At 42.3% G+C, this 27953-nt stretch overlaps 1 protein-coding gene across 3 annotated transcripts in view; it reads right to left on the bottom strand.

Moving 5' to 3' along the window:
• Nucleotides 1-8006: 8006 nt before the first annotated feature.
• Nucleotides 8007-27953, bottom strand: part of EXTL3 (exostosin like glycosyltransferase 3) — a 122898-nt gene continuing 102951 nt past the window's right edge. For all 3 annotated transcript variants that reach the window (XM_047759744.1, XM_047759742.1, XM_047759743.1), the window contains exons 6-7: nucleotides 24804-24932; nucleotides 8007-10988 (exon numbers count right to left, since the gene is read on the bottom strand). In XM_047759744.1, coding sequence (XP_047615700.1) covers nucleotides 10779-10988; nucleotides 24804-24932 — 339 coding nt within the window. In that variant the 3' untranslated portion in view covers nucleotides 8007-10778. The remainder of the gene's footprint in view (nucleotides 10989-24803; nucleotides 24933-27953) is intronic.

Here is a 27953-nt window from a genome sequence, read left to right as displayed (position 1 = left end):
AGGAACCATGAGGTTGCAGGTTTGATCCCTGGGCTTTGCTCAGTGAGTTAAAGATCCGGTGGTGTTGCCGTGAGCTGTGGTGTAAGTTGCAGACGTGGCTCAGATCCCGCATTGCTGTGGCTGTGGTGTAGGCTGGTGGCTACAGCTCTGATTAGACCCTTAGCCTGGGAACCTCCATGTGCCGTGGGAGCGGCCCTGGAAAAGGCAAGAAGACCAAAAAAAAAAAAAAAATTAATTATAAAACAAAACAAGTGATGACAAGGATATGGAGACATTGAATACTTGTCCAGTACAGTGGAAATATTAAATGGTACAGCTGCTGTGGAAAAAGTTTTGGCAGTTCCTCAAAAAGTTAAACTTTGAGTTACCATATGATCCAACAGTTCCACTCATAGGTATGTGCCCAAAAGAACTGAAAGCAGGGATTTAAACACATACTTGGTTTTGTTTTGGGGTGTTTTTGTTTTTGTCTTTTCTATGGCCGTTCTTGTGGCATATGGAAGTTCCCAGGATAGGAGTCGAATCAGAGCTGTAGCTGCCGGCCTACGCCAGAGCCACAGCAACTTGGGATCTGAGCCACGTCTGTGACCTACACCACAGCTCATAGCAACACAGGATCCTTAACCCACTGAGAAAGGCCAGGGATCGAACACACAACCTCATCATTCCTAGTTGGATTCGTTAACCACTGAGCCATGATGGGAACTCCCATATTTTTTATTTCATAACAGTATATATGATGGCTAAAATGTGGAAGTAACCCAAGTATCCATCAACAAGTGAATGGATAAAATTTCATGCCATAGTTATTTATATACACACACCACATAATATACACACAATGAAATATTGTACAGCCATAAAAAGGAATGAAATTCTGATACATGCTACAACATGGATGGACCTTGAAAGCATGCTGTGTAAAATAAACCAGACACAAAACACTTGATACTCCATGATTCCAGTTATACAAATGTCCAGAATAGGCAAATGCATAGAAACAAAATAGAGGTTATCAGGGGCTGAAAGAACAGGGGAATGGGAAGTTATTATTTAGTGGGTATAGACTTTCTGTTTGGGAAGACGAAAAAGTTCTGGAAATAGCACATGGTGATGGTTATTATACCTTGTAAATGTTCTTAATGCCACTGAACTATCCACTTAAAAGTGGCTAAAATGGTCATTTTAAGTTCTATATATTTTACAAGACTCTTAAAAAATTTTTATTCCAGCAGGTTAGAAAACCTTTTTTTAGGAAAAAAAAAAATTGACAAACTAATTCTAAAATTTATATATGGAAATGCAAAATAACTCTAATACCCAATGCAATTTTGAGAAAGGTGAGCAAGTTGGAGAACTTACACTACTTTATTTCAAGATGAACTAGAAAGTGCCATCAATCCAGACAGTCTGGTACTAACAACAAGGATTGACAAATCAGCATAACAGAAAAAATAAGCTTGGGAGTTCCTGTCTTGGCGCAGTGGTTAACGAATCCGACTAGGAACCATGAGGTTGCAGGTTCCATCCCTGGCCTTGCTCAGTGGGTTAAGGATCTGGCGTTGCCATGAGCTGTGGTGTAGGTCCCCGATGCGGCTCGGATCTGGCGTTGCTGTGGCTCTGGTGTAGGCTGGCAGCTAGAGCTCCGATTCGACCCCTATCCTGGGAACCTCCATATGCCCTGGGAGTGGCCCAAGAAATGGCAAAAAGACAAAAAAAAAAAAAAAGAAGAAGAAATAAGCTTAGAACTACCCATACTTATACAGTCATTACATTGTTAACAAAGGCCCCAATCAACACAATGGAGAAAGGAAATTCTTTTTTTTCTCCTCTCTCTTTTTTAGAGCCGCACCCACAGCATATAGAAAAGTTCGAATCAAAGCTGTAGTCACTGGCCACAGCCACAGCCATGCCAGATCTGAGCGGCGTCTGCGAACTGCACCACTGCTTATGGCAACGCCAGATCCTTAACCCACTGAGCGAGGCCAGGGATCAAACCTGTGTCTTCATGGATACCAGTCAGATTTGTTTCCACCGAGCCATGATGGGAACTCCCGGGAAATTCTTTTTAACAAATGATGTTAGAACAACTAGACATTCATGTACCAAAAGAAAAAAAAAAAGAGAGAGAACCTTGACTACTATCACACACTATACACAAATATTCACTTGAGTTGGAGCCTAGACCATATAGCTTTTAGTAGAAAACATAAAAAAGTATCTTCATGACCTGGGGTTGACACGGGTTTCTTGAGTCACAGAAAGCAATGACAAAAGAAAAGAAGTTAATAAATTAGATCTCATCAAAATGAAAAGCTTCCTTCAGATACCATAAAGAAGATGGATAGGTAAGCCACAAATTGGGGGAAATATTTAAAAAACATGCATCTGACAATGGACTAGTATCCAGGGTAAAGAATTCCCACAATTCAACAATAAAAAAATACTTGCATATCGCTGAATATTATTAAACAGTAAAAAGACATGCACTAACGAACCACAAAAAAGGTAGAGGAACCTTAAATTCATATTGCTAATTGAAGGAAGCCAATCTGAAAAGACGGCATACTGTGTGATTCTAACCGACAGTGAGTTTCTAAAAAAGGCAAAACTACAAAAACGGGTTGGAGAGAGGAAGGGGTGGAGCACAAGGGATTTTTAGGAAAGTGAAACTTGTATAGAATAATAGTCGATATGTGTCATTATATTTTTGTCATTATATTTTTGTTAAAACTCATAGAATATACCACACTAAGAATGCACCTTGGGAGTTCCCGTTGTAGCTCATTAGGTTAAAAACCCAACTAGTATCCATGAGGATGTGGGTTCAACCCCCAGTCTTGCTCAGTGGGTTAAGGATCCGGCGTTGCCACAAGCTGAGGCGTAGGTTGCAGATGTGGCTCGAATCTGGCACTGCCGTAAGCTGTGGTGTAGGTCTAAGATGCGTCTCAGGTCCCACATTGCTGTAGCTGTGACGGAGGTCAGCAGCTGCAGCTCCAATTCAACCCCTGGCCTGGGAACTTCCTTAGGCCGCAGGTGTGGCCCTAAAAAGGAAAAAAAAAAAAAGGATGAACCTTAATGTAAGCTATGACTTCAGTTACTATGTCAATACTGGCTTATCAGTTGACTACAGTAAGTGTACCACAATACTACAGGGGAGAGATGGGGGAGGAGGAACTGTCCTTCTTACTTAACTTTCCTATAAACTTAAAACCGCTCAAAAAAAAATCTATTTTAAAATGTTTTTTAGGCGTTCCTGTTGTGGCTCAGTGGGTTAAAAACCCAACATAGTGTCTGTGAGGATGGGGTTCAATCCCTGGCCTCACTCAGTGGGTTAAAGATCCAACAACATTGCCACAACCTGCAGTGTAGTTTGCAGATATGGCTCAGATCCGGTGTTGGCCATGGCTGTGAGGTAGGCCAGCAGCTGCAGCTCCAATTTGACCCCTAGCCCGGGAACTTCATATGCCACAGGTGTGGCCATAAAAAGAAAAAATAAATGAATTAAATGTTTTTTAAAGCAATTTAAAAAAGGAAACCAAAAAATAGGTAACAAGGACCTACTATATAGCATAGGGTAAACTATTCAATACTATGTAAACACCTATATGGGAAAAGAAGGAATGTATATATGTATACATATAAATGATTCACTTTGCTGTACACCTGAAACTAACAAAACTGTGTATGTCAACTCTACCCCAATAATTCTTTTTAATTTTTGGAAAAAGATTTGTCCTAATACTTCACAAAGGAGACATATAAATAGTGTGAGGGTATAACAAAATATATAGCATTACTAGCCATCAGGGAAATGCAAATTCACATTACAAGATACAATTGCTCACCAACCAGCATGGCTAAAATGACAAAGCTTAACACCACCAGAGCCTAGTGAGGATGTTGAACAAACTGGAACACACAAAATTATTCGTGGGAATACAAATGGGTACAATCACTTTGGAAAAAAGGTCTGACAGTTTCTTATAAAAATAAACATGTCTTTCCCTACACTGTCACACAATTCCACTCCTAGGTGTTCACCTGAGAGAAAAACATAAATCCACAAAAAGATTTGCACATGCGTGTTCTGAGCAGTTTTATTCATAACAGCCAGAAACTGGAAACAGTCCCAGTGCCTGTCTGTCGATAGAACAGACAAACGTTAACTAAGGGAATACCCCCTCCCAATAAAGAACAAATTGCTGATACATGCAACACTAAGTGAATCTCAGAAATAGGACACGGAATTTCTAGCAGCCTTGCACAAAAGAGTAAAAATTGTATGACCCCATTTATATGAAATTCTAGGAACAGGAAAACCAAGGTGGAAAAAAAAATCAGGACATTGGTTATCTCGGGGGGTGGAGGTGGAGATTGATTAGGAAGGAACACAAGGCAATGTTCTGGGTTTGACACAAATGTTCTATATCTTGATGGGGTTGGTTACACAGGTGTACATGCATTTGTCAAAAGTCAAGAGAGGAGTTCCCAGAGTGGCGCAGAGGAAACGAAGCTGACTAGGGACCATGAGGTTGTGGGTTCAATCCCTGGCCTTGCTCAATGGGTTAAGGATCCACCATTGCTGTGAGCTGTGGTGTAGGTCGAAGACGTGGCTTGGATCTGGCATTGCTGTGGCTCTGGTGTAGGTCGGTAGCTCTGATTAGACCCCTCGTCTGGGAACCTCCATATGCCCTGGGTGTGGGCCTAAAAAAGACGAGACCAAAAACAAAAACAAAAAAAGTCAAGAGAATATACACTTAAGATTTGTGCATTTCAGTGTGTAAATTTAATATGGAAATTTTACATTAAACACATAGAAACTAATACTAATACTGACCTTGATGATGTGTTTATGTATTTAAAGGAAGTGTATTAATGTCAGTAATTTACTTAGAAATTTACCAAAAAGAATATGGATAAAAGGATAGAGGGATAAAAGAAGGAAAAAATGGATAGAGGGATTAAAAATTGGATAGAGGGATGAATGTATAGATAGCTTTAAAGCAAGTGAAGTAAAGTAGTTGTTAGGTATATAGGTTGACACTAAAATTATTTAAACTTCTCTGTACATTTGAAATTGTTCACAATGAAATATTAGGACCAACAGTTTATTTATTTATTTTTTGTCTTTTTGCAATTTCTTGGGCCACTTCCGAGGCATATGGAGGTTCCCAGGCAAGGGGTCGAACTGGAGCTGTAGCCACTGACCAACGCCAGAGCCACAGCAACACAGGATTCAAGCCGTCTGCAACCTACACCACAGTTCACGGCAACGCCAGATCCTCAACCCACTGAGCAAGGCCAGGGATCGAACCTGCAACCTCATGATTCCTAGTCATTCATTAACCACTGTGCCACGACAGGAACTCCAGGACCAACAGTTTAAATAAAAAGAATCTAAATAGTTTACATTCCAACATGACAACCCTTCAACATGACCAGGATTTGTACTCTTTCACAAATATGAAGAAAGATAAACAATTTGCCTAATTATAACATGCCAAGAAGCAGGTGAAATTAAACAGCACACCAAGCCTGGCCCTATAGCCGGGTTTTCCACCGTACTTTCTGATCTCTTCTGGAATCCATTCTGGCTCTTTAATTCTTCCTGTCATGCTCTCTTGTCCCTCTTTGTCAATGCTGATTTAAATAATTAAAATAGTGAATCTATGAGTTCCCTGGTGACCTAGTGGTTAAGAATTCAGAGTTGTTAGGCGAGCATGATAACCAATGGATAAGCAAGGAGATCCTGCTGTAAAGCACTGGGAACTGTACCTCGTCACTTATGATGGAGCATGATAATGTGAGAAAAAGAATGTATGTATGGCTGTGTGACTGGGTCAACTTGCTGTACAGTAGAAAATTGACAGAACACTGTAAACCAGCTATGATAGAAAAAATAAAAATCATATGTATATATATAATTTATATATATAAAATCATTTCTATATTTATATATATATATATATATATATATGAAAGAATTCAGAGTTGTCACTGCTGTGGTTCAGGTTCCATCCCTGGCCCAGGAACTTCTGAGTGCCATGGGTACAACCAAGAACAAAAAAAGTGAACATAAGACTGCTCCGCTGGCATGTGTGAGCTTCCTTTAACACTCGTAATACTTCATTAGCTGAATTCCAAAAGCACTACGGTCCTGATTACTACTTAGGTTGCTGCCAGCTATGATTTCTATGTAACCCCCTTAATTTTGCTGTCAAACCATTTCATTCATCAAAAAACTACCTAGTGGGGAGGAGGGGAGGGAGGGAAAAAAACCATTTAGCACTTAAGTGCTTTATTCACGAGATGCTCACAATATGGTGTGGGGAGCAGATCATTACTCACAGGTCGGGCTGCTTTAACAGGAGATGGGAGCAGACAATCAGCGACTTTTGAGAAGGGAGGCTTTCTTCAAGGCAGTGTTTCAACTGAGTCTTGAACAAGTTAGCATTAAAACATGTGGAATGGGAATTCCTGTCATCGTGGTGCAGTGGAAATGAATCCGACTAGGAACCACGAGGTTGCGGGTTCGATCCCTGGCCTCGCTCAGTGGGTCAAGGATCTGGTGTTGCCATGAGCTGCGGTGCAGGTCGCAGACGAGGCTTAGATCTGGCGTTGCTGTGGCTGTGGTGTAGGCTGGCAGCTATAGCTCCAATCAGACCCCTAGCCAAACAAACAAACCAAAAAACCCCACATGGAATGAAGAAAAAGCCATTAAGTTTCCAGCATCTCACCCCGATACGAGTTCACTTGTGTTGTGTGCAACAGTGGACTCTTCACATTAACTTTCAACAAGTCTTCAAGATGTGGGGCACAACTGTTGCCATTTTATAGATGAGGTTAGAAGTTTAGAATATAATCTGCTCCCCATCACAGTTTAATGGGTGACCCAGGATTTGAACCCATGTTGTCTACTCCGGAGTCCATATCCTTAACGTCATTCTGCAAATATAGTGGAAATGTACCTCCGTGACAATAACATCAGTGACTAACATCGCCCACTTCGGTTTACCTTGTTAAGTCCACGCTGGAACAGGGACAGAACCTGAGTCAGACACATTACCTCTGTGAATAGTAAGACGCCCGTTTATGCAGCCTCACACAGTTTCAAGTCTTTCCAGTCCCAGGGTAAGTTATAGCAAGAGGGATGGTTGGGAGAATAGGAATTTGGCAGCCCAAACTCCAGACCGAAGTAGGCATCCCCCCAACATGACATCATCAGCCTCCTTCACCTGCCACACACCTACCTGATCAGTTATCAACTCTACTTTCAGAGTAACATGAACTTCAGGTCCCAGGCTTTCTGAGGATTGTCCAGAGCCTAGGAGAGGTGCACCCCCAACTCAGTGCTTCTCTGGCTTCCTATCATCCTTCCTGTCACCACCCGGCTCCTCCAAGCCTGTGACTCAGTGCTTGATGGATCTGATCCCACAGCTGAGCAGAAGCCTAGGACCACAGATGCCAAAAGGACTGGACTCTGACAGCTAAGCACTGACCAGATGCAGGAGCTCTCAGTGACTCTTCCTAAGCCAGCACAACAACCTCTAGGCTGAATGGCCTTCTGAGCCAGCTCTCCTTCTCTGGGCTGGGAACACGTGCACCTGAGCTCCCTGACACCACATCACACACATATACACACACAGCTGCCATGGAAAAGCAAAGATGGTGTACATGCCCCATGCCATCCCACATCCCACTCAGGCCACTTCAGTTATACCCCAGTTCCTCTCTGTGTAATCAAATGACTGGTCCCAGAAAGGACGCAGGCAAGTCCGAGCTCACTGACAGCATCACACAGGTTCAGACACATAGGCTGCTCCAAGATCAGATCACACGCAGGTTCAGGCACATAGGCTGCTCCAAGACCAGATCACAGCCCACGGTTGTGCTGGGAAGGGCCTGCTGACCATGCACTGGTAGCTCCTGGAACCAGGCGGGCACCTTCCCGTGGGTCACTCTCCCATTCTGCAGAGGAAAATCATGTAAGACCTCCAAGCCGCTTGAGTTAAAGTCTCCATTTTATTTTTTACAAAAAATCCAACGTAAGACCATTGTGCTCATGACTGGGAAAGGGGTGGGTGGGGTGGGTGGACATGGCATGGGTATCAGAGAGCTCCCCCCTTCTGAACATTGCTGCTGCCAACAGGAGCTCCCCGAGCACACGCACAGGCAGGCGGCGCCTGGAAAGGACCTGCTGCTTCGGTGCTTGGCCTGCACTGACAGAGGACCAGTGCACGGGCGCAGAAGCTCAGAATGCTGCTGAGCACCTTGGGGAAGCTCCCCCTCACGCGGGCGCCTCTCTCGGTGAAGAGCAGAGCGGCCAGCTAGAGGGCGCGCATGCGCTGGGCCCTGGGAGCGACGGCGGCAACAGGTGTTAGTGGGACGGTGAGGAAGCCCACGAGCATTTGGGGGCTCATCCCCAGGTGAGTCAGTAAGGTGGCACAGATGACATATGGGTTCCCACAGTGACTGATCAGCATTAAAGGAGTTCTAAGCCTGGACCTGGGCCTCTCGGCTCCACCCTATAAAGCAAGTCCTCTGGGGCACCTAACCAAGCTCCTGAAAGCTTGGAGTGCCCTGCCTCCCTGCTGTGACGAGTGTCCTTTAAGAATAGGGCCAGTGTCCACTGGAGCCTGCCCGCCAGAGTCCCTCAAGTCAGTGTCCCATTCAGGTCCTGCTTGTCCCTGTGATGTCATCCATCCTCTCAGACACTCCACCAGTGCTCCACCGCAGGGCCCGGCCTGCTCGTCCCTGCCAGGTCCATCAGAGGCAGTCTAGGGGTTCCTCACATTAAGAGAGACAAGATAAAAATAGCAGCCACATATATAGCTCAAAACACCACACTCTTTGGCTTCCCAAAGGGAAGAAGGCTACTGCTAAAAAGAAGAAAGTCCACAGTTGAAGGAAGGGTAGTTAGGATGCAGGGGCCTGGACCCCTTGGCTGGTTGCTGAGCAGCAGCAAGGAGCCACATCAGCAGAGGAACTAGAAGATGCCAGGGGGACAAAGTCTGGAAGACAGAGTCCTGGTCCCCGTCTGCTCACGGGGAGAGTCCCTTAGGCTAAGTGGCCCTACAGGCGGTTTTAGCTACAGGACAGAGCCTGGTTTCAAAATGATACTTGTAGAGAACCCATCTGGTGCAGGCAGCTCAGGGAGGCTGCAGCCCCAGGAGGAGCACAGCACGTCGAGGGCCGGGGAAGGTGGGGCTGGTTAAGGCATGTGTGTGCCCAGGACAGACCTGAGCTTTCATTCAGTCAGTTGTGGGGAACCTCCTGGACCCAACTTCACTGGAGGAGAGTAGGGTCCAGAAATACGGTAGAGGTCATGGGCTAAATCCCTGCCAAACGCCACTAATACCTTCTTTGGTTCCCCTACTGCTGCCACCACCAAAAAATTTTTAGAAATTAGCTTACTTCTTTTTCGGCCCAGTGAACAGGATTGAAACCCCGAGTGGAAAGTGGTCATGTGGGTGGGGTGTGAACGCCTGTTCAGTTTCAGGCTGGATTTGACGTCACCTCAAAAATCCTGTCCTCCCATCGAGCTGCTACACACCAAACCTCATGGGGTCTTGGAACCAACCCAGCGTTAGGGACCCAATGGCTACAGGATGGAGGTCCAGAGAGGGGTGGGGGAGAGGTGAATTTCACCAACTTATCATCCCAAGGCAGGTGCCTTGCTGAGAGACTGCCCGGCCAGCCGGGTGGGGACCACAAAGGATGCTCACTTGTTCTGCACTTGTTCAGAGTAGGCCGACCTGCAACCACTCAGACCACACGTCAAGTGCAGCCCGCCAGGCTTCTGTTCTCTTACCCAGAGACCTTCAGCAAAGTCTGCAGCCAAAGCACAGCAATGTCTTTAAAAGGAAGGTTGAACAAAAAGAGCTGTCTGTGGGGGGTCTGTCCGCAGGTCTCGGTCCTTCCTCAATCTTCGCTCTCCAACAGGGGAGAGGTGGGTGGGCCCTCAAACCCACCAAGCCCCACACACGGGGAAGCTCAGCTGCCCCCAAGGGTGCAGGTGTCCCAGTGAATCCTGGAGCGAGAGGACAAGCTGAGCTACACAGCGCTGGTTGGCACAGAAAGGGCGGAGGAACGAGCCGACGTGTCTTATCTGGTGCCAGACCCATAAGAGGGCCCCGCCACCCTTTTCTGTTTCTGCGCACAGAGGCCCCTGGGGAGGACAGAGGTGACCTGTGAGGATGAGCCAGATACCACAAGGCCAGGATCCATCTCCGCCAAAACACAGACCACGCAGTGAGAGGGGCAGAAATATCAAACTTCCCCTCGAGTATATATAGATGTATATGTGTGTGTGTGCACGTATATATATATATATATATATATATATATACACACACATGCACATACATACACACACATATGTATATCTACACACACTATATAAATAAGCTTTGAATGGCAAATCTGAAACTTTTCCTTTTTAAATAATAATAATAATAGCGGTTAGTGAATTGAAAAACCACAAACCAGCTCTCCTGGGCTTATGAACTGCATGAGTGACTCTCCAGAGTCCCCGTGGTCCTCAGTGTAAGCTATCATCAGTGCCCTGTGTGGGGAACCCCGGTGTCCTGGACCAGGGTTCCGGGCCCAGTGTGGCCGACTTTAAGAGAAAGGCGGCTCTCCCTTCCTCCCAGCAGAGGGTCTGGGCCACCGCCCCCCCCGGCCCCCTTGGGCACCCCCGAGGTCCTGCAGTGTCTGGGGACCTCAGGAGCCGCCTCCCTCACTCTGCTCATCCTCTCCCTACACGTGCAAGGCTCCTAGATGAACTTGAAGCACTTGGTCTTGTCGTGGGGCAGGCGGGTCTTGAAGAGCACAGAGTCCACCCGGAATTGCGTGTACAGAAGGGGCATGTAGCCGTACACTTTGACAAAGAAGTTGATACACTTGTGCCGCTCATGGAAGTGTGAGTCGTCATGTGACAGAGCCTGGGGGCATCCTGGACATCTGAACGTCCACCGTGAGGTCACCTGGGAGCAGAGAAGAGACAGAGTGTGAGTTATGGGTGCTGACACGAGAGAGACCCCACAGCTTCACCGAGCAACCCCACAGCTGCCCTCACTCATGGAGCAAGTCAGGAGCCAAGCCCAGGGCTCTCTTCCTGCCACACGTGTCTACAATGTAAGCAAAATTCTGGAAAACTACCCATCAAAAAGGGACTATTTAAATAATAAAATAGGATATATCCATTAAAAAAAGTGTTTAAGAAAGCTATGTTTTCAGACATGGGAAAGCGGTCACATTATAATTTAGTAGTTGTTATGATGATGAAATTTCAAGCAATTAGAAAAGTATGTGGAATAATATATCAGCCTCAGCATCAATACATGGCAGATTTCACAAACCCCTCTCGCCCCAGATTCCCTGAATATGCAGGATGAAATACAGAAACCATCTCTTTAAGTATATGGATGAGCTTATAATGAAAACAATGAAATGAAATATAATGAAAGAAATGAAATCCTCAGAGGCCAAAGTAATGAAAAGGCCCAAATCCTGGGAAATAGACAGGAGCTTTGGTCTTTAAGAGGCCGGGGAGGGAACAGTCATGCAATCAGATTGAAGACTTTCTTTTCTTTTTTAAATTTTATTTTATAATAATTTTTATTTTTTCCATTATAGCCAGTTTACAGTGTTCTGTCAATTTGCTACTGTACGGCAAAGTGACCCAGTCACACATACATGTATACATTCTTTTTTCTCACATTATCATTTCTCCATCATAAGTGACTAGGCATAATTCCCAGTGCTACACAGCAGGATCTCATTGCTTATCGATTCCAAAGGCAACAGTTCGCATCTATCAACTCCAAATTCCCAGTCCATGCCACACCCTCCCCCTCGGCAAGCACAAGTCTGTTCTCCACGAGACTGGAGACTTTTTGAAACTCTGGGAGCCAAAGGCTGTGTGCACACAGGAGGAAGCCCCACAACGAGAGATGGTGAGGCAACGTTTCCTTCTCAGTCTGAGCTCCAAGTGGAGGCAGAAACATCACCTCTGGCAATTTATACCCACACGCTGGCCCTCACACATCTGAGGCTAGAGTTTATGTCACCTGTGTGGCCTGAAAAGCCCCAACATGCTAATTTAACAGGTCTCAAGTAGCTAGTGAGCCCAGACCCATGGAAGAAGCAAGTGCAACCCCTGCCATGTGAAAACTCAGGCCTCAAAGAAGTGAAACGGAGTTCCCGTCATGGCACAGTGGTTAACGAATCCGACTAGGAACCATGAGGTTGCAGGTTCGGTCCCTGCCCTTGCTCAGTGGGTTAACGATCTGGCGTTGCCGTGAGCTGTGGTGTAGGTTGCAGACGTGGCTCGGATCCCGAGTTGCTGTGGCTCTGGTGTAGGCTGGTGGCTACAGCTCCGATTCGACCCCTAGCCTGGGAATCTCCATATGCCGCAGGAGCGGCCCAAGAAATGGCAAAAAGACAAAAAAAAAAAGTGAAACCCCAAAGAATACAATCTCAAAATCAATCATTAAAAAAGCAGATGAGACAAATGAAGGAAGATCTGCAGAAACAAACAATGAAATCAGATCCCTTAAATACTGCAAAGCAGCAGGATTATCAGACAGTGACTTACAACAATAAATGTGTATCATATGTATGATAAAATTTTAAAAGATTATTCAAAGTTTGATGAAAAAAGACTATCACAAAAGTGCTAGTGGATATGAAAAGAAAAAAAGAATGAGAGAAATGCAAAGTATATTAAACTTACTGTGGTAATCATCTCATGATGGTTTTAAGCCAAATCACTATGCTACACACCTTAAACTTATACATTGCTGCTTGTCAAATGCATCACAATAAAACTGGAAGGAAAAATACTGAATTAAATCAGATACTCAATGGATGGCGAAAAAAAAAATTAGTGATGAAAAGTGTACTCAAATTATTACCCAGAACGGAATATATTCGGAAAAAAAACGTTAAAGAAACATAAAAGCAAGATTAAGAGATATGGAAAGAGACACTGAATGATTTCACTTATACAAAGTTCAAAACTGATCCTGCAACAGAAAACAGCTGTCATTCTCCTTCCTGCCCCGAGCCGCACCCTCTGCCCCCAGGGACCCGGCACGGGCTCTGAGTTGCCTGATTCCTGGGGAGGCGGAGTGGAAGAGACTTAGGTTCTCAGGGTTTAACGCTCCCTGTTGCTCTAGCTGGGAGGTGTAGGCATAGAGAGGTGAGCGCTCGGGGGCAGGAGGGCAGATGCAGAAATCTGGGAGGAGGTGGACCAATCAGGCCAGGTCAGCAGAACACACACATTTCCCCACATGCCCCTCAGTCTCCTTCTGTGCTGGGCTCTAAGTGGGCCTTTGGAATCTGTCACCTGCTCTGCCCAGTTCCGCTCAAGCCCCCTTGTGGAACATGTTTTGTATTTGTCCTTTTTTACCAAAGACCAAACAGTGGTGCGAAGGCAGTCTTATTCCCCCACCTCTGCAGTTAGTGGGAATCTGGAGAAGGGAACTGAAGGTCAGAGATTGGTCCAGGGTTTTCCTGTGTCTCAGCCGCAGAGGAACTATACAGCCAAGCTCTCTGTGGGCCAGCGGTACCTGTCAGGTGAGGGCCTTTGCAGAGAGCATCTCTTTCTTAAGGGCTCATCAGGAATAGGTGGAACTTGTCTGGCTTCTTTCCGTGAGTGTGGCCTGTGCCCTGTGCCCTACACAGGGTCAGCAGGGAGATGCTCTGGAAGAATAAGGGAACTAAGAGTTCCCAACCCTAGGCTTGAGGGCATAGTTTTCTCACATATGGCTCTGTGTTGTATTTTTGTATTATTCTGCTACCTGATCATTCTAGTTTAAAAAAGACTGAGGAAAAACTTAAGGAAATCTGAATAAAGGATAAATTTTGGTAAAGTAAAATGTATCAATACTGATTCATTAATTAGGACAAACGAATCATGCTGATATAAGATATTACTTAACAGGGGAAATTGTATGGGGATATATGGGAATTCTGTGCTGTCTTCACAACTTCTCTATAAATCAATCTAAGTTTTTTAGGGCCGCACCCGTGGCATATGGAAGTTCCCAGGCTAGGGGTCGAATCAGAGCTGCAGCTGCTGGTCTCTACCAGAGCCACAGTAACTCGGGATCTGAGCCGCATCTGCAACCTACACCACAGCTCATGGCAACGCTGAATCCTTAACCCACAGAGTGAGGCCAGGGATTGAACCGAATCTTCATGGATACAAGTCAGGTTCATTACTGCTGAGCCACAACGGGAACTCCAAAATCAATCTATTTTAAAATAAAAAGTTTATTTGAAAGGTAAGCCAGAGTGTTTAGGGATGCATACTTAGGTGATAAAAGTATAAAGAAAAACAGCGACATGTATACCACTAAAGACATGACTGGGACATGACTAGAACTGCACTCATTTCCCAGGACTGCTCTAACAAATTACCACAAATTCAGTGACTTAAAAAAAAAACAGTCATTTGGAAGCCCTTTGAGGCACAGCAGGGTTAAGGATCCAGCACTGCTGCAGCGGTGGTGCAGGTCACAACTATGGCACAGGTTTGATCCCTGGCCCAGGAACTTCCACATGCTGCGGGTGTGGCCAAAACAACAAGAAAAACAAAAACAAAAAACCAGAAACTTTTCCCCTACAGTTCTGGAGAATGCAGTCTGAAATCAAGGTGTCAGCCTCTCTGAAGGCTCTAGGACACAATCCGTTTCATGCCTTACCCTTGCTTCCTGTGCGGCCAGCAGTCCTTGGCTTGTAGGTCCATCACCCCACCCTCTGCATCCCTCCCCTCATGGCACCCTCCCCTCAGTGTCTGTGTCTCTGTGTCTCTTCTTATAAGGACATCAGTCACACTGGCTGAGTATGACCTACTGTACTACAACTTCATCTCAACTTGATTATATCTGCAAAGACCCTACTGCCAAATAAGGTCACATTCAAAGTAATAGGGGTTAGGACTTGAACATATCTTTTGGGAGGTCACAATAAACAGGCTGCTCTCTGGCCTCCAACCTTTTATGTCCTTCCCCCATGCAAAGTATATTCATCCCAGCATGTCTTAAAAGTCTTAACTCACTCTAGGATCAACACTAAGTCCCAAATCTCATCTAAATATAATCAACCCAGAAAGTCCCAAATCTCATCTAAATCACCTAAACTGGATATGATGAAGACTCTGGATATGGTCCATCCCGGGAGAAAATCCCTCTCCATCTGTGGACAGGTAAAAACTCAGAGAACAAATTATCTACCCCAACAATACAATGGTGGGACATGCACATGACAGACATTCCATTTCAAAAGAGAGAAACAGAAGAGAAAAGGGGGCCGTGGGTCCTAAACATGTCCAAAACCCAGCAGAGCAAATCCCATTAGAATCTAAGACCTGAGAGTAACCCTCTCTGTCCTCCTGGACTGTGGAGGCAGCAGCCCAGAGGAGGTAGCCTTGCCCTATGGAACCAAGGAGATGGTGGTTCTGGCTCTGGGCCCTTGGTGACAGCTGCAGCTTGGCTGGCAGAGCCATTCTTCCCATCACCTGAAGTAAATAGCACATTAGCAGCCAATTAGCTCTGCCATCCCATTTCCTGGTTGGTGGAACCCCAAGAGTTTGACAGCTCTCCTTCATTTCATCCTGTCTCTGTCCCCTTCTGTTTAAGTGTGCAGTGTTTCGGAGCCCTGGAAGTTGGAAGTCAGAAATCAAGGAGTTGGCAGGGCGAAGTGCTCCCTGAAGACTCCGGGGAAACGGGTTCTACGCCTTTCTCTCTGGGGCTCACTGGCTCATACACATGGAACTCAGAGCTCCTCCTCCACCACCACACAGGGTTCTCCCTGCGTGTCTGTCTCTGGGTCTGTCTCCACGTCTCCTATCAGGACACCAGCCATACATGTCCTGTAAGGGCTCACCCTACTCCATTCTGGCTTCATTTCAACTTGAATACATGTGCGAAGACACTACTTACAATTAAGATTACATTCACAGGTTCTAGGGTCAGGACTCACACATACATTTTGCGGGGGGTGAGGGTGGGGACACTATTCAACCCACAACACCAATTAAAATGGGGGATGAGGAAGGGCTGGGGGTTGTGACTGCAGGAGCTTCCAGGGTCCTGACGCCCCATGTTTAATGGGTTGTTTACATGAGCATTATATTTCACAATTTAAAAGTTTGAAAAACGATAAATAAAGAAATTTCTTTTTTTTTTTTGTCTTTTTGCCTTTTCTAGGGCCGCTTCCATGGCATATGGAGGTTCCCAGGCTAGGGGTCGAATTGGAGCTACAGCCACCAGCCTACGCCTGAACCACAGCAATGCGGGATCCGAGCCGCATCTGCAACTTACACCACAGCTCACGGCAACATCGGATCATTAACCCACCGAGCAAGGCCAGGGATAGAACCTGCAACCTCATGGTTCCTAGTCGGATTCGTTAAGCACTGTGCCACGACAGGAACTCCAAGAAATTTCTGCAACTGCTAAAGAATTTCTGTAGCCACTAAAGAAACTGAATCTGCAGTTTAGTACCTCCCAAAAGGGTATGCAAAGCCCCAAAAGATAGCAAAGTTGAGTTCTACCAAGTCTTCTAGAAAAGATAATTCTAATTGTGCAAACATTCTGCCATAAAACAGAAAAAAAAAAAGTGGGGAGAACATGGCCTAACTCATATAATGAAACTCGTTACAATTTTTATACCAAAACAAGAAATAAATAATATTAGTAGGAAAAATTATAGGCTCACTTACTCACGAACACTGATTCAGGTATTCTAAACAAAATACTAGAAAACCAAATCCAGAAATTTATTTATGAAAAGGATTGTGACCAAATGTGTTTATCCAAAGAAAGTATGAATGCTAACATAAGAGATCAAAGACAATGGATAATTGGAAATGCACTTGATAATATCAGACAATCATTCATAATATTCTTAGAAAATCAGGAATCGAAAGAAACTTCAATACCCTAAAAGGTAAAGCAAATATCACATCTAATAGCATATTATTTAAAGCATTCCTTTAAAATCAGAAATAAAACCAAGATGCCCCCTTGTCACCATTTCTATTCAATGCTGTATCAGAGGACCTGGCTACAACAGTCAGAAAAAATAAAATGGCTTTTGAGGGTTGGAAAGGAAGAAATAAAACAGTTCTCTGTATGAGGAATATATGACAGTCAATATAGAAAACCCGTTATTGTATAAATAAATCATTTTGCTATACACCTGAAACTAACACAACATTGTATATCAACTATATTTCAATTTTTAAAAACCCTGTATCAATCAAAATTTTAAAAGTTTTAGCAAGTTTCCTAGATATAAGAAACAAAAAGAAATAGTTCTGTATTATAACAATGAAGTAAAATACAATTTTTGGAAAATAACCATTTATAATAACAAAATATATAGAGTACCTAGAAATAAATCTAACAAAAGACTTCAAAGACCTCTATTAGAAAATTATTCTGGAACTTTGTAGCTTTATATAGTATTCAATATTTTTGTTTTGTTTTTGTCTTTTTTGCCATTTCTAGTCCTGTTCCCGGGATCCGAGCTGAGCTGCGACCTACACCACAGCTCACTGCAACTCGGGACCTTAACCCACTGAGCAAGGCCAGGGATCGAACCCGCAACCTCATAGTTCCCAGTCAGATTCATTAACCACTGCGCCACCACAGGAACTCCTAGTACTCAATATTTTTAAAGATATCAATTTTCCCCATTTCACCTATCCTATCAAAATCCCAATTCTGTATGTGTATGTCTGTCTTGACAAGCTTATGATCCCAAATAGGTGGGAGAAGAAAGGGCCGAGAATAGGCAAGACATTCCTGAAGTACAAGATTAAGGTAGAGACGATTTGTCTTAGTGGATATAAAAAAATAATTCTGAAGATATGACGATTAATGTGGTTTTGGCACATGAACAAATTGGACCAAAAGACCAGAATAAAGAATCCTTAAACAGGATTTTCCATGGCACAGTGGAAACAAATCTGACTAGGAACCATGAGGTTGTGGGTTCGATCCCTGGCCTCACTCAGTGAGTTAAGGACCCGGCGTTGTCGTGAGCTGTGGTGTAGGTCGCAGAAGTGACTCGGATCTGGTGCTGCTGTGGCTGTGGTGTAGGTCAGCAGCAACAGCTACAGCTCCGATTGGACCCCTAGCCTGGGAACCTCCACATGTCACAGGTGCAGTCCTAAAAATACAAAAGACCAAAAAAAAAAAAAAAAGAATCCTTAAACATACCCATGTACATTTGATCAATGACAGACCAGCACTGGAGATCACAGAATATAGATGAACTAAGTATGCAATGAACACTGCTGATGAGACAAAAATGAAACTGGAACTTTATCTCATATCATACACAAACATCACTTCCAGAAGGATTAATGATTTCGACACAGGAGGGCAAAACCTAAAGCTTTTAGAAGGACAGCATCTTTAGGACTTTGGGGCAATGAAAATTAATAAACTATGGTTACAAGTATCAACACTGACTACGCTCACAGATTGAGTTTTTTAAAAGCTAAATGCAGGAGTTCCTGTCATGGCACAGTGGGTTCGATCCCTGGCCTTGCTCAGTGGGTTAAGGATCCCGCATTGCTGTGAGCTGTGATGTGTGTTGCAGACATGGCTCAGATCCCATGCTGCTGTGGCTCTGGTGTAGGCTGGTGTCTACAGCTCCGATTCGACCCCTAGCCTGGGAACCTCCATATGCCACGGGAGCGGCTCAAGAAATGGCAAAAAGACAAAAATAAATAAATAAATAAATAAATAAATAAAAAGAAGAATATAACAAATAAGCAAACCCACTGGTTTTGCCGAATATTGACATTTTGCTGTTTCAGATTACATACATATTTTTCTTCCTCTGTCTTTTTTTAAAGAAACAAAACATTACAAATAGAATTAATCCTTGTGCCTCCCTCCCTTCTTCCTTTCCTGCTAGGCCATGGGGAACATGACCTTCAATTATACTTGATAAAACCAAACTTTCTTCAAATTAGATGTCCCCATATACATAACCACCAGCCCTGTACAACATCCGCAATTTCTATACATCCTTACTAACATTTGGTACTATTACACTGTCAATTTTGTCCATTTGATGGGTATAAACTACATCCCATTGTTTAAACTTACATTTCCCTGATTATTACAGCAGGTAATAATCACATGTTTATTAGTCCTCTGGGTTTCCATTTCATCAAACTACTTTTTTATATACTCAACTAACATATGGAGTTCTTTTTTCTCATTTGGAAATTCCTTATTCTGGTTATTGTCACTTATTGGCACTATAAATGTCACAATCTGTGGGCACAGTTATGTTGAACAAAGTTTTGAATTTTAATATATTCAAGCCAATCAATCTTTTCCTCTATATTTTGCACTTGTTTCTTAATATATTTCTCTGTCTATAATGACAAAAATACTTCTGAACTTTTCATTAGAAGTTTTAAATCTTGATATTCACACTTGGTTTATTAATCCATCTGGAATTTTACTTTGTGTATGGTAAGAGGTGTATTTTTTTTTATATAGAAAACCAATCATCCCAGCACTTGTAGATGCCACCTTTATCATATACCAAGCTTCCACAGAGGTGTGGGTCTGTGTCTGGACTCTGCTCTGTACCACTGGTTTATCTGTCAAGCCCTGTGCCAATATTACCTGGTCCTAATCATGTATTTTATGACTCTGTCATGATTTCTGATGAGGCAAGTTCCCATCTTCTTCACTAGCGTCTTGGCTTTTCTGGTCTTTTGCCTTTTAATACAAATTTGAGGATCTGTCAAGTTCCAAACCAAATTAAACCAAATCAAGTATCTTAACAGGATTTTGATTAGAATAACACTGACATTTTGATTTGGGGAAAACCAGTATCTTGATGATATGAATGTGGATGTGGTCTCTATTTCCATTTATTTAACCTTATCTTACTATGGACTTGAATGAGGATCTTCTTTAACTTTTTTCCCCCCAGAAACCTCTACATACACACTCGTGGCATGTAGAGGTTCCTGGGCCAGAGATCAATTCGTGCTGCATTTGTAACCTGTGCACAGCTCTGGCAATGCTGGACTCTTAACCTGCTGCACCACAGGGGAACTTCCTTGAATGGGGATCTTTCATGATTAAGTGTAATGTTTGCTGTAGTATTCATGCTTTCAATGGTCTGGAAATTCTCATATTTTTCAAGATTGCCCATCCTTGATTTTGTGTTAAGACTTTCTCCTTATAGCCTCCATGTCTCTTAAATTCTCTTATTTTTCCATCTCCTTATAACTCAATACTTCATCAGAAATTTCTTCAGATTTACCTTCAAGATCATTAATTTTTTTCTTTAGCTATATCTTATCTTTTTATCCCATTCACAGAGATTTTCATTTTAATAACTATAATTTTCATTTCCAATTGTTCTATTTAGGTCTTTCAAATTTGCTTGTTCTTTTTTCTTTATGAATATGACTATCTTTTCCTGAATAATTTTAAAGTTATTTTTATTATTATAAATTGAGAAAAAAAATTGAATAGCCCATCATGTTCACTGTGGCTAAAAAGTAATCATCACATACAGCCAATATCGGCCATCAAAAGTCAAGTCTCTGGAGGAGTTCCCATCGTGGCACAGCAGAAACAAATCCAACTAGTACCCATGAGGATGGGAGTTCGATCCCCAGCCTCATTCAGTGGGTTAAGGATCCAGCATTGCCATGAACTGTGGTACAGGCTGCAGGCAGAAGTCAGATGTAGCATTGCTATGACTGTGGTGTAGGCCAGCAGCTACAGCTCTGATTCGACCCCTAGACTGGGAACCTCCATTTGCTGGAGGTTCCTAAAAAGACAAAAAAAGAAAAAAGAAAAGAAAAAAAAAAGAAGCAGCAGCCAGATCTCTGGAGCTGAAATTGAGGAAGGATCATAACCACAGGCCAGGGCTCCCGGGGAAAGTCACCTCAGAGCCAAAATGCTGAGGAAGTCATGACCCTCACAGAACCACCAGTCCCCTTCTTTGCCTCCTGCTCACTAGCACCTCTGTAGAGCCCTTTTGGTTTACAGTCAACAAACCAGTGACTTACTACTCTTCCCAGAGCTTTCACGGAAGCAGGAGACGGATGTCAACAATTTAATTAAACAGCATCTACATCAAGTATTCTCCCTGTACCTAAAAATCTTCCTCATCTCGGATGCCAGCACTCAACCTCCGGGGGAAACACCCCCTAACCTGCAAATGACTCCACTGTGGCACAAAGAAGTTATTTTATACTGTTGTTTTCACTGAGGCAGTAGTTTCCAAATAAGTATTTTTAATTACGTAACTCATCAGTAAAAAACTTTGAGACTGCAAACCCCAGTGTATTTAGTTAAATATATGTTTATACTTTACATAATAAAACATACAAAAATTAAGAAGAATCAAGTAACAACTATACTATAAACTGAAGTGTGAACATTTACTTAAGCAGTATCATGAGTATTTCACATGGGAACATTCCGGGTAACTCAGTTGGACTACGAGAGGTTATGCTCAGTAATGCTAAGGAAAATCCTTAATAGATATTGAGAACTTATGCAACATTAATATTAAGGCGCTTACTTATGAATCCTCTCTCTGCTTCCTTATGCCCTAAGCTATCTATCTTCTCAATGTTTTCTTGGTGACTTTTGCGGGGGGGGGGGGGGGGGGGGGTTGCTGACCACAGCATATGGAGTTCCCAGGCCAGGGATCAGAGCCAAGCCACAGTTGTGACCTAAGCCACAGCTGAGGCAATGCTGGAGCCTTAACCCACTGTGCCAGGCCAGGGATCGAACCTGTGACCCAGCACTCTCAAGATGCTGATCCCATTGCGCCACAGTGGGAACTCCTCTTTGTGACTTTTTAATCCTTTATTCTGTATGAAACCTATTTACAGTCTATATTTTTCTCTTCCTCAAGAAGATAACAGTACATTATTCAAACAATAATATGAAATTAACTCCCTGTTGTTTCTTTAGTCAATACTATTAGGATATTAACATTATTAAAATACTGCTATTATATAAAACAGTCATACCTTCCTAATTATAACAAGGGAAGGGACAATGAAAAGTTGAAGTATTTAAAGCAAAAAATAATTACTATTTTATTACATAAAATAGTATGTATCTGATAATACTAAAAGTAGGTAAATTAATGAAAATAATTAGTTCAAACTGGTTCTATAATATGAAGTAAACAAATGGACTCAATTTGAAGGAATTAACTCAGAATTTGAAAATAGGCTCAATTTATTAAGCTTTGATTTAAAAAAGTCATCCTGATTTTGATTTGAACTCTCCTTATATTTCCAAAAGATCAAGAAAATTCACAGAGGATACTTATTCAAGTGTTCACTTGGGAAATTTGTACGATGTATATACCAGGTACACATTATTTCCATCTTACTCTCTACACTGAAGAGACATTTAACTAATGAAACACTGGTGTAATAATAACACACACACTTCAATGATGATGAAAACTTCATCATGTCTGTGAGTACTTCAGGTGACTGATGGTATTATTGGTACCTAATTACTCAGATACTTTAAGTTTTCATGGATAATGTCTTCTGATCTACTAGGGAGGTATAAACAGAAAGTATGTATCTTGGCTGAAGTCCAGTCCGTGACTACACAAGAAAGGATATATAAAAAATAGAAAATTGGAGTTCCCGTCATGGCGCAGTGGTTAACGAATCCGACTAGGAACCATGAGGTTGCGGATCCGGTCCCTGCCCTTGCTCAGTGGGTTAACGATCCGGCGTTGCTGTGAGCTGTGGTGTAGGTTGCAGACGCGGCTTGGATCCTGCGTTGCTGTGGCTCTGGCGTAGGCCGGTGGCTGCAGCTCCGATTCAACCCCTAGCCTGGGAACCTCCATATGCCGCGGGAGCGGCCCAAGAAATAGCAAAAAAAAAAAAAAAAAAAAAAAAAAAAGAAAATTGTACCCATCATTAATTTCTAAGACTCTTGCCTCCCTACCTTAAAGTTTCCAAAGAAGTGTACTTTTCATTGTTTAGTATCAGATCTACCACTGTATCAGGAAAGCATGTTTTATATAAAAATATCATTATCATTCACAGTTAAACCCACACAATTTGGTGTATTATTTTGCTAATTATTCTTCTTTTGTGAGGCTTTAGCAGAAGGCTAAGAAATTAAAGAAACCATGGGGAAATCAGGAGTTAAGTTATAACCCTGAGCCACACTTGGAAAAAGGTTGGAATGGGAATAAAGAATGCATAAGTCTCCAAAGCTTTTCTGTTTTCCTCTGTTAGGCTTTGTTGCATGGACACCACTCTTGCTTACCACTAAGATACAGTTTATCATTATTAATACGGGCTAGTGGTTACTCAGTCTAGAGCTTACTTTCAAAATGTAAGAATGAAATATGCACCCAATTATTATTTACTCATAACATTAATAACACCCATGCAGGTAAATTTATTATTTTATAAAATTAAATAATACGCCTTTTTGACAATAACCTAAAGATATCAGGTGTGAATCTATAACAAATAGTGACAGCATAATCATAATTCTATTAATTTGGTTTTGGGTTTTTTTTGTTTTGTTTTTTCTTTTTTTAGCCAATCTGCGGCAAATGGAGTTCCAGGGCCAGGGATCAGATCCGAGACACAGTTGCTACCGAGGCCGCAGCTACAGCAAGGCCAGATCCTTTAACCCACTGTACCTGAGATCGAACCTACGTCCTGGTGCTGCAGAGATGCTGCAGATCCCCTTGAGCAGCAGCAAGAACTCCAAATACTATTAATTTGAAGCGACAGATTTTTTTTTTTTTTAATTTTCCCACTGTACAGCAAGGGGATCAAGTTATCCTCACATGTATACATTACAATTACAGATTCTTTAGTACTAATTGCTACAAGGCCTTTACTAGCCCTACCCTAACCCTTACCACAAGAGCTTTCACTTGCCTGAATCTGCAGCAGTGACAGAGAAGGTAATGGAACTGGTCTTTCTGTGTACTAAGTATGAAATTAGTATATTCTTCTGGTCAAATCTATTTTGCAACTCAAAAACAAAATTCAAATCTCTAGAATTCTGAGGGTACTTTTCCTCTTGAGTAAAGACCTTACAAAATAGTTATGTGCCAGGCATTACCCTCAGAGCTTTACACGCCTTAACTCAGAAATTCTAAAATTTTTTTGTCATGGATACCACCCTCAGTCTGGCGTGGTGATCTGGTGAAGTCTGTGGACTTCTCCCCAGAATGCTTTTAAATACATAAAACAAACACTTGAGATTACAAAGGGAAATACATTATACTGAAATACAGTAATATATGTGCCCCTTTACTATTTTATCCTAAGTAACAAGGTCTAGGAGAAAGTTAATAACCACTGTAATTTCAAAGCAGGTAATGAACATAAACAATACCTCAAGATGTGGCAACAAGTTAATGTGATATGAAAAACGTGTGAGTTCTACTAGTAACAAATCACAGTTACTTATGAATTACAGCCTGTTTCATAACTGATAAAAATGCTAAATTCAAATTCATGATTTGTGAAAATTAAAGATGTATTATTTTTTCCCATTCAAGTTCCAAACTCTCTGAATTCTACCCATTTACATTTTAGGAGCAAAGAGCCCCTGTATTAACAGCTCATTTAACCCTAAGATGATTCTATTTTGTTGGTGGTGTCATGACCCCCATTCACAGATAAGGACTCTGAGATCTGGAGAGTTACGTACTGCGCTACTTCAGAATGAGTGAATAAAGTATGCATGCAACTTCGGTCCTATAAGCATTGGGAGCCTCACCTTGATGGGGGGTTTCCGAGTGATGTGGGAGACGAGGAAATTCATGGCAATGTCCTCACAGTTGATGTATTCATCCACCATATCTCGGATGGCCTGGGGCATCACGTAAGAATACAGGTAGGCATAATACTGTCAGGGGTAGAAAAAGAGTCACATACTTTGTTAGAGGCCACAGTTCTTTGGCTTTCAGCAAAAATATGCATGGGACTGTTGGGAAGTGTATTGTAGGGAGCTGGGTGTGGCAATCACTGGAAGTACTACTGGGAGTTGGGTCCAGGGATGCTCAACATCCTGCAAGGCAGATCTTCTGCAATGAAGAGTTATCCCATTCAAATTGCCATTGTCGCCCGTTTTGAGAATCAAAATTTCATGTAATCTCTGTGGCACCATATTAATTCTACAAGAAAATAAAGATTTATCACACTAGGACAGACACTAATGAACAGCACTCTTTCTCTTTGACAAAGGCAATAACGAATAAGTGAGGAGAAGCCTGGTGATCTTCTCAGGCCTCAGTAAGCCACTGACCCATGAAACATCTGATCCCTCAGCCCTTCACTTCTCACTATTGCCACCGGCTACTTTCTGCTCCAAGTCACCAGCATCTTTTGCCTGCATTATCCACAGTCTCCTAAATGCTCTCCCTGCTGCCATACTTTCTTCCCTACAGTCCATTCTCAGCACAGCAGAGCAACCGTATTAAAACAAACGTTAAGTTCAATGGAACACATCCCTCCTTTACTCCAAATCCTTCAATGGTTTCTCATCTCACTCAGATTAAAAGCCTAAATTCTTAAAAGGCGCTCTAAGAGTGTGTGCTGCTCACACCTGCCAATAAATGTCAACTGCTAAATTTTGTAGGGTTTTGTAAGACTAGGAACTTTGTGAGCTTATTATGAAAAATGGACATTATTTAAAATATCATAATATATACTTAAAATTAAGTAAGTTATATATTAAAAGCCAATACATACCTAAAGCTCATCATTTCTTTTTTTTTCTTTTTACAGCCACACCTGTGGCATATGGAAGTTCCAGACTAGGGGTCGAATCAGAGCTGCAGTCAGGCTATGCCACAGCCACAGCAACACTAGATCTGAGCCACATCTGCAACCTACACCTCAGCTTGCGGCAATGCTGGATCCTTAAGCCACTGGCAGAGACCAGGGGATTTAATCCTCATCCTCATGGACAGTATGTCGTGTTCTTAACTGACTGAGCCACAACAGGAACTCTTAAAGCTCATCATTTCTTAATTTTACATTTTACAATTATTTATTACACTTTACCGTCATCTTGAGGTTATTTATGTCTATTATCTGTATGGTGAAAATACTATATAACCAGCACTGCTCATCTCTTTCCAACTCCATCTTCAGTGACTCATGTTGATAATATGAACTCAGCCATTGTAAGACTATTTATACCACAGATATGAGCAAGTGCCATAAAACAGGGCAGGTGTTAACTGAGATGTGTTGTAATATGCTGATGATGAATGAACAGGTGAGGTGTCCAATAAAACTGATTTGTATATTTTATTACTTTAAACAGTAAAATCTATATAGCAAAATAACAATTACAAAGTTTTTGTACCACAAGTGGTTTGCTGGTTATCCTGTGGCAAAGTACTGAACAAAATGATGAACTTAAAAGATGAGTTACAGTTTTACTTTACAAAAAGATGGATGATTAAAATCTGTTGACCCTTAGGAGTTCCCACTGTGGCACAATGGGATCAGTGACACCTTGGGAGTGCTGGGACGCAGGTTCAATTCCCGGCCTGGCACAGTGGGTTGAGGATCCAGCATTGCTCTAGTTTAGGTTGCAACTACAGCTCTGATCTGATCCCTGGCCTGAAAATTCTACATGCAATGGGGTGGCCAAAAAAGAAAAAATAAATAAATAAAATCTGTTGACCCTTCAAAATGACCAGTGGCTGTCATTAGTATGCTAATGAAAATGTTTATTAATTAAATATAATACATAACTTTATGAAGGGAAAGGTGATGTTATAACAAGAAAAAAGACAGAACTGCCTTAAAAATATATGGATAAAGCATTATGGAAACAAATGTTTAAAGGCATTTCCACTGTTATGGGATTATGTCAAAAATCATTTTTAAAAAAGAAAAATTTATGTAATCTGTTTAAAAATCCTCTAAGTGAGGAGTTCCTGCTGTGGTGTAGTGGGTTAAAAGATCCAGTGTTGCCACAGCTGTGGTATAGGTTGCAGCTATGGCTCAGATTCAATCCTTGGCCCAGGAACTACCAAACACCACAGGTGAGGCCAAAAAAAAAGGGGGGTGGGGGAGAAAAATCTTCCAAACAAAAAGTTTCAGTGAATTTAGAACCTACTCTAAAATATAAAAACATAACATCTTCTCATTAGTTTGCTAAAAAAACTGAATGACATCATCAAAGATGGAAATCTAGTCCAGTTTCAACAAAATGCTACAAAACTGGTGGGTAAGATCACAAGTTAGGAAGCAGGAGAATAAAGTATTTCTTCCAGGGACAGTGATTAAAACCAAGTATTGGAAATATGCTTCATTTAGAAAAAGACCTCTGACTTGCCATAATACAGTGTCAAATCAAGATTTTCAAAAACAATACAGCACATTCAGTCATACTGCTTTCACTAAAAATCAAGAATTTAGTCAAGGAAATTCTCTTGTGGTTCAGTGGAATAAGGATCTAGCATTTCTGCTTCTGTGGCACAGGCCCAATCCCTGGCCCAGGAACTTCCACATGCCAAGGGTACAGCAAAAAAAAACAAAAAAAGTTTAAAAAAGAAAAAAGGACGTAGTGAAAATATTATTTTAAAATGTCATCTTTATCTCAAACTTATAAAAATGTCTGTAAGTATAGTTGTATACATATTATAATTTATAAATAAATATACATATCTGTGAGACACCAAAAATTTTTATTGTAAGGCACTTGTTATTAAAAAACTCAGAGTTTCCATTGAGGTGCAGCAGAAACAAATCTAACCAGGAACCATGAGGTTGCGGGTTCGATCCCTGGCCTTGCTCAGTGGGTTAAGGATGTGGTGTTGCTGTGAGCTGTGGTGTAGGTCGCAGACACGGCTTGGATCTACTGTTGCTGAAGGCTGTGGCTGGCAGCTGTAGCTCCAATTCGACCCCT

Source organism: Phacochoerus africanus, chromosome 15 (genome assembly GCF_016906955.1).
Source record: "Phacochoerus africanus isolate WHEZ1 chromosome 15, ROS_Pafr_v1, whole genome shotgun sequence".
In the NCBI taxonomy this organism is placed as follows: Eukaryota; Metazoa; Chordata; class Mammalia; order Artiodactyla; family Suidae; genus Phacochoerus; species Phacochoerus africanus.
Note: the sequence above shows the minus strand (reverse complement) of the source record. Positions and strands in the feature narration are given on the sequence as shown.